This window comes from Dendroctonus ponderosae, unplaced genomic scaffold, assembly GCF_020466585.1.
Source record: "Dendroctonus ponderosae isolate FM_Combo_2020 unplaced genomic scaffold, Dpon_F_20191213v2 Dpon_F_20191213_1, whole genome shotgun sequence".
In the NCBI taxonomy this organism is placed as follows: Eukaryota; Metazoa; Arthropoda; class Insecta; order Coleoptera; family Curculionidae; genus Dendroctonus; species Dendroctonus ponderosae.
In genome coordinates, this window is record NW_026017110.1 from 2667875 (window position 1) to 2675075 (window position 7201).

At 38.6% G+C, this 7201-nt stretch overlaps 2 protein-coding genes across 2 annotated transcripts in view; one reads left to right on the forward strand and one right to left on the reverse strand.

The window, feature by feature from the left end:
* LOC109540590 (putative neutral sphingomyelinase) overlaps positions 1-2297 on the reverse strand; it is a 4412-nt gene extending 2115 nt beyond the window's left edge. The window contains exons 1-2 of the mRNA XM_048661824.1: positions 2027-2297; positions 1787-1960 (exon numbers count right to left, since the gene is read on the reverse strand). Of these exons, the coding sequence (XP_048517781.1) occupies positions 1787-1960; positions 2027-2064 (212 nt within the window). The 5' untranslated portion in view covers positions 2065-2297. The remainder of the gene's footprint in view (positions 1-1786; positions 1961-2026) is intronic.
* A 108-nt stretch (positions 2298-2405) lies between these two features.
* LOC109540591 (mannose-6-phosphate isomerase) lies at positions 2406-5212 on the forward strand. Its single transcript, XM_019909015.2, has 8 exons — positions 2406-2887; positions 2939-3080; positions 3143-3292; positions 3349-3516; positions 3682-3884; positions 3936-4560; positions 4622-4789; positions 4871-5212. The coding sequence occupies exons 1-6, from the start codon at positions 2573-2575 to the stop codon at positions 4131-4133; spliced, it is 1176 nt and encodes a 391-aa protein (XP_019764574.2). The 5' UTR covers positions 2406-2572; the 3' UTR covers positions 4134-4560; positions 4622-4789; positions 4871-5212.
* The last annotated feature ends 1989 nt before the right edge of the window (positions 5213-7201 follow it).

The window sequence follows — 7201 nt, forward strand, 5'->3', positions numbered from 1 at the left end:
TCAAGAAGTTTTAGATTTGCGTGGTTTTTTTTGAGTTGCAAAATCCACTTGAACATGACGCTGCTTTTTTCGAAGTTTCTCAATAACCATTCGAGTCACAGAATTGGAGTGCATTCAACACTTGACTGATTAGAAAAATTAGAATCTGGAAAGGCTTTGTGCTCTCAAATATTAAAAATCCAGATTTCCATTGCCTTGCTTAGGAATTGACTAAAAAATAACGTGTAAAACACACATAATTCGGTACTAAAAATATATGCAAACTATTGGTTCTGGTATGAATCATGAATGATCTCACGAACAACACAATGCTCCTCATTTTAATTGCCTTGTACGTCAGAAATTGAATATTACGGATGAGGAAACTCGAGGGGACTCGATTTTAAATAATATATGCGGCAATTTGGATTAATATTTTTGACAAACCCACTTTTTCTGTTGTACATCAATATTTAACGAAAACCTTCTACAGGTCCTTAAAATAGAAAATTAAACGGGACATTCGGAAAAAGGTAAACTTTAAATAAATGCCTTATTTGAGCTCACCTGAAGTAAACCGTCGGGGTCGTTTAGAGTAAAATAAGGACACATTGAATATTTAATTAAGGTAAGTCGGAGGTCACAGTATCAACTGCTTTCTATCTACATAGAAAAAGCTGTCCATATTTAAGTATGTAACTCAGTTGTAGGATTTACTTCCTTATTGCCCGTTCTTTGCCTTTAAATAGAATTGATCCATTTTATGCAGATTCATTCGAAAACGTTTGATCTGAGAAATGAGGCAACGTGAGTAAGATAAAAGTTTGGACTAATCACCAATTTTTGGCCGGAACTTTTCCTTGAAAGCGCTAAAAAAATTAATGGGATGTAGGATTTTGGCGACTTTCACTCCTTTTCAATACAGACAAAATTATCAAATATCAATTTCTTTGTTAAAGCGCTCCCGACTTAGCATCCCTTCTTTACGGCAAAAAGTTAGTTTTGCGAGATTCAAAAAAATAACTGAGGAATTTTGGCTCTAAATATAAACAAAATAAAGTATTTCAACAAAATTCGAATGTATCAATCACCTGCAAGAAAAATGAGTACAAGGCTTGATTTTCGTATCAATTTATCGACCTTTATTTTGCTTTAGAGCACTAAAAGTTAAGTTCGTTGCCATTATTGCAGGCATTTTCATTCGGATTCAGTAGTAGCGTAGTTTTCCAAAATCTGCTGGAATATTTGGACTTTTTTACCCTTAAAAACTCCACATATTCCAAATTTCCTCAACACTTTCAGATGTATATCTATTACATACTTATTAATACAAATATCACATTTTGGTGCTTCTGAGAAACTTTAACGGCGGAAGAGAAAGTAACTGAAACGCTTCTTAAAAGGACTGTGGGTAAGAGCGGAACTGAACATTGAGCAAGTTTTAAGTAATTTTTCATCGCCTATTTCACATCTCATTGTTTGCCATTAAAAAGAATGTTTCACCATACTTGCAAGAAAAGAACTTTAGACCACATATTTGGGGAAGCAACTGAGCTGGAGAGTTAGGCATAAGGCTCTTTTATCAAAAAAATATTGATTCGTATTTTCACGATAAAACGCGAATTTAAGTGTGAATTATTTGCTAACTAGGAAAATATTCATCTAAATAACTGAGCCTTCGTGTTTTCAGCGCAACTTTTACAAACTTCCCAGGCAAAATTTAGTCTCCTGCTTACTCCCCATAGAAAAATGACCGGCGTTGAACATTCTGGACCCAAATCCACAAGTAATTTCATTTAAATCTCACCTGTAAAAGTAATGAGAATGGGGCAGCACACATGCAAGTTTCTCCTTGAGCAGTCTGTAGTCTCGATTCGTCCAAACCTCCTGCAGACAGACCACATCAAAGGGATGTAAAGCGAGCAGATCTGCAATCGCTGAAATCCGGGCTTTTCTGTTTTTTGACACCACAGCTAGCCCCCTTACAAGTGAAAATGAGAAATATGTTAGCGAATATTTCGCGTGAATGCCACTGTTCCTAACTCACCAGCAATTGAGCGTGAACACTTTGAAGTCGAGAGCCATATTTCGTACTGCAGCAGCAAAGGCTCGGAAGCGAATTCATAGAAACTAAAAGCTGAAAGTGAATCTTTGATTTTGCCGTGATTTTGCCACTATCTGGCAGTCGTGGAATAAATAAATACTTGATGGGGCGCTGGCTAAAGCGACAACTGACTGTGGAAATACCGGTTGGAAAAAATGAGAAAATAAAAGTTTCCTCAACTTGTTTGCAACTAAATGGCTGTCGCAGGTAGCTTCATCTCCCATGCGTCCGACAAAAGCTAGCAACGGGTGCAAAACTCACCCTGAAACAAACCCGAAATTCTAAACAACAACTAATTAAGAAAAACAATAGCAGCGAATCACCAGCCACTGAAACTTGTTGTCAAATCCGATGGAGGTTATGATTTGAACGATTTGAACTTGGGGATTTAGGGGGTCAATTCCTATCGCTTATCGGCTAATCCCCTCACCTCCAGCTCCCAAATAGAGTGACACGTTAATTGTAGAATAGTAACGTCTAAGGCAAGCAATGGAGCTGCAGTGCAAAGTCCAGAACTATGAATGGGGCAAAAAGGGCTCCGCTAGCAAGGTGGCGCAGCTGCAAAAGGGGGCGAATCGACAATTTGAAATAGACGAAAACCTGCCCTATGCGGAGCTCTGGATGGGGACGCATGTCAATGCGCCCTCAGTAGTGAAAACGACCGATAAACCACTTGCGGATGTTATTACACAACACCCTGAGTATCTAGGCGAAGAAGTGCTGAAGCAATTTCAGGAACTGCCCTTTTTGTTCAAAGTTCTGTCTGTAAATAAAGCCTTGTCAATCCAGGCCCATCCTTCCAAGGTAACTTCCCAATTAGTTGTATTCAATGTGTGAACTTTGCGGGTTTTGTAGAAGCATGCAGAACAGTTGCATGCTCAGTTCCCCGATGTTTACAAGGACCCCAATCACAAGCCTGAAATGGCCATTGCTTTGACCCCATTTGAGGCTCTGTGTGGCTTCCGGCCTTGGCCCCAAATCAAACACTTTATAGAAAGTAAGACCCAACTAACACACCTACTAAGAATATCCTCTATAACTGTCTGTATTATTTTTTAGCTATTCCAGAACTGCAAGAGGTTGTGGGGTTGGACTCTACAACGGCCGATGGTGATCTAATAAGGCGCGCATTTAAACAAATCCTCACATCTAGCAAGAGCATAATATCTGCAGCTATTGATAGTCTTCTGAAGAGATTTGCCGGATCGGGTAGAAGCGAAGCCTTGTTTAATACAATGGTTAAGTGAACGGTCTAATTATTCCAGATGCTGGTGAGCGCTGTTTTTTGCACGCTGACTTGGTTGAGAGGCTGCACTCAGAATTTCCCTATGACAATGGAATTTTGATGGTCTACTTTCTAAACTATTTACAATTGAAGCCATCTGAGGCTCTGTTTCTAGGCGCAAATGAACCTCATGCCTACTTGTTTGGAGGTAAAGTTTTAAACATTTTTTTACAGTTTTGAATAGCTAACTGTCTGATTCGGAAAGAAGAAGTCTGTCACCAAGCGGGAGGGTTTTATAAATCTTTAGCTATAAACATTGGGGCAGCAGCAAAATACGTTTCTAACCGACCTTAAAAAAATAATTTTATTGTAGATTGTATTGAATGTATGGCATGCTCGGACAACGTCGTTAGAGCGGGATTAACTCCAAAATTCGTTGATGTCGAGACACTTTGCTCCATGCTTATATACGAGGGCGCTCCACCTGAAGAAAAGCTGTATTCACCCGCCCGAGAAGATGGTTTTTCTGTTATTTTTCGACCTCCTGTCCCGGACTTCGCGGTCGTCCAAATTAAAGTACGCAAAACAAGAAAACCCTTAAACCAACTAAAGCTAATTATATTGCAGATTCCTAGCAGTGAAGTTGAATATTCGACAATAGCAAGAAACAGTGCAAGTATTTTGCTGGTCGTGTCAGGCAATGCCCAGTCCTCACTGGGCGCAGTTGGATCAGGAACCATCCTTTTCATTCCCGCAATGGAAACTGTGGCTTTTACGAACATTTGCGGCGATCTGCTGATGTATCAGGCGCTAGCCAATGTTTAGATTGTTTATGTTTGTTCCAAAGCTGCTGTTTATTCAAGTGAAAAGGCAATTGATGTGATGTTTCAATTGGACGTTGTTTCACTTAACGCTTGAAATTTGCCGATAATAACGACGTGATACCCTGCCTTGAAAAGTCCCGGAAATTTATGTTTAAGCGGGTTTGCTATGAAGTGGAAGCATTCGCTGTTTTATCACGAAAAAGCATCCACCTAATGATCGAGAAACATCAGGGTCTGGACCAATTTTGATGGCCACACTCTTTCGAGCCCACAAAATCTAGATGGTTTAGAGTCAATTGTTGCCAACATTTATTGAGATGAATAGTGAACTGTATGAAGAACAAGACGGGAGCGGTCGTTATTTTGTGAAGAAAGGAAGCATCCGCCGAATAATCAAGTAAAGCCATTTGGGATTGTAAGATGAAGACGTAATAATATTAATATGGGAAATTTACTGGAGTAATTAATTACGGGTGTTGTTTATTTTAGGAATTAGGACAGTTTCTTGCTAATATTTTGTCCATAAATTAATGAAAATGCGCATGACTCGGCGTCCAATTGCTAATAAACCCTGCCAACATTTCTGGCCTTACAACAGTGCAAGCACACATCTCGTAATTGTGTTTAGCGCTACGAATCCAGACGTAAATCATAATGGTGAGTCTAGTCATCTGCCGTTTATAATAGTTGTGAATATTCTTCACTATCTTGAGCATGTTTTAATGCGGTTTTCTACAGGTTGACAAGGTGACTGTGGGGCTTTTCATTATCTTGATGGTCCATTTAGCAGCGGGAGCCACAATGAATCAGTCAGGAGAAGAAAGTGAAGTTGTCGAACAAAAGGCGACAAGAATCAGACAGAATCCTTTCGCCCCTTTCGCCATTCCCATCCTGGTGTCTGAAGACGAGGATGCAGATGAAAAATCTGCCAACAATCCAGAGGACGAGGCGATTATTGGTGAGGCTAAAAACGGGCTGCATCCCGCAAATGTCCACTAGAAGTACGAAAGCATACTTTATATGAATAAAATACTATCAGCATATAAGTAACGCAGAATTAGAAAAACAGTTGTTTGCAAAGATGCGTTTGTTTTGAGTCGATTTTCCCAGCCATAACACCCGGTATAATCGTTTAATGATAAACTTTTATTCAGCTTTACCTCCGACCGAGCGTCAAATGATTAGGGGAGGAAATGCACCCTTCATTGCTGTCCTAGGAACAATGTAACGGCACCCTTTTGGGGCAGTATGTCGCGTGCACATCTGTCCCTGGACAGATGCGGGAAACTGCTTGTTACCAATATATGCACGCGTGCTGTTCGGCTTTGTCGCATGCCAGGTTTTGATTAAAAACTTTGCAGATTAATTTTCGATTGCACGGTTTATGCGTCCAACCGGTTAGTTTTTGTTTGGTTTTTTTTCGGGGGTTCGTACTGAACATGATTGGCGATTATGTGAAGGGAAATAAAGCGTTTTTTATCCTGTATTTTTTTCCTCAAAGGGTCCAGGATTAAACAAAACAAGCTCGATAAAGACAAAACTTCATTTATCCCCAATGGTTTCTTATTTCTGCTTCTTCTTGTTTATCAGACAATCGCAGATATTTAATGGGATTTAAACCGGGCCCTTACACAGCAACTCTGGGGGAAAATCAGCTTCTATTCCACGTCATCTCGGCGACAATGATGAATTTACGACGCATTAAATTTCCCATTTTCGGTGCCATTCAATCATTTTGTTCATTCAGAAGCGGATCAGGACCCTTTGGCAGGGGCGTAAGGCGTAATTAACCCTTGGTCATACATTTGGACGCTTAATGACCATAACTGTGCCCATTTTACGCGTTTGTGGACATTTTCCAGGTTCGAAAATTGATAAAAACTCTCAGGCTTTTCCATATATTTTTCACTGTTTACTATTTGCCTACCTAATTAATAAAGAACTGAAGTCAATTCTCAATAATACTGATTCTACGATTGATTCAATTTTTCGCCCCAAATGAAAAGCAATTGCTTTATAAAGCCACAGCAGATAAAATGTTGTGGCAATCTTAAAATTCCCTGATGGGAATTAATGAGAATCCCTAAATCAGACTTGTGTCGCAACCTCACCGTTTATTTTTTATTTACAAATTCGCATTTTATCTCCCGAGCCATAAAAGTGGGGATCGGGCCATGGAAATATTAAATTTTGCAATTTATGAGTTAATCATCTTCGTTAGCTCTGTCGTATTGAAAGAAATTGCTCCCGGGAATTCTTGCGAATTTTCACAAAGAAGATCGGTTATCCCGGAGGTTTGTGGCGACGCAAATTAAGTGAATGTTTATTTAATTAAGGCAGGAATTAGAGAATAGAATAAGCCGTCTTTTAGTACAAGATGTTGTTTAAAAACTAGTAATTTATGTTAAATAAAGTTGGACTTGCGGTTTTCACCAGGGTATTACAAATGGGCAATGATTAGACGATGAAAAGCTGTATATGCTCGGAGAGTAGGATAAATTGCTGTTTCGAGTATAAAAAAAGTAAATTTTAGCAATTTTAGTGGTCTTTAAAAAATCGACTCTCAACAGTTTTTCAAAAAAAAATAGCGAAATTGGTGCTACACAAAACTCGAAAAAAAAATTTAAATTTCTCGGATTTTAGTGTTGGTAGTAAAAATTGTTGTCTCAAGGTTTACATTTTTTTTGATTTTATGCTTCTAGAAAAATAATTTTCTAAAAAAAAATAAAGAAGCGAGCAACTTTGCGGCTTTTGCCCGCTTATTCATAAAATATAAAGCTCTACGACTGCAAAAAACTGAGTTCTTGGATTTCATATGTTGATAAAAACTTGTAAACTGCAAATTTTGTGGTGGTACGAAATTTTTTGCGATTTTAGCTCTCTTTCACAAATCAAATGGAAAAATTGTTCGGAAAAATCTGGTGTCTGGCGGTTGTCTCCAGATTGATCACAAGAGATTAAAAAGCTCAATGCACTGGTACCTTCAGCTATTATCAGAAAAATGGGTTGTTTTTTTCATTAAAGTATGCAATTTTGAGCGTTTACCGAAAAATCTTTTTTTTTTAAATG

Bases quoted from the DNA above. Each gene is read 5' to 3' on its own strand.
- LOC109540591 (XM_019909015.2), top strand. From the start codon at position 2,573: ATGGAGCTGCAGTGCAAAGTCCAGAACTATGAATGGGGCAAAAAGGGC. The intron at 3,081-3,142 runs GTAAGACCCAAC...ATTATTTTTTAG, and splicing joins AATCAAACACTTTATAGAAA to CTATTCCAGAACTGCAAGAG. The intron at 3,885-3,935 runs GTACGCAAAACA...ATTATATTGCAG, and splicing joins TCGCGGTCGTCCAAATTAAA to ATTCCTAGCAGTGAAGTTGA.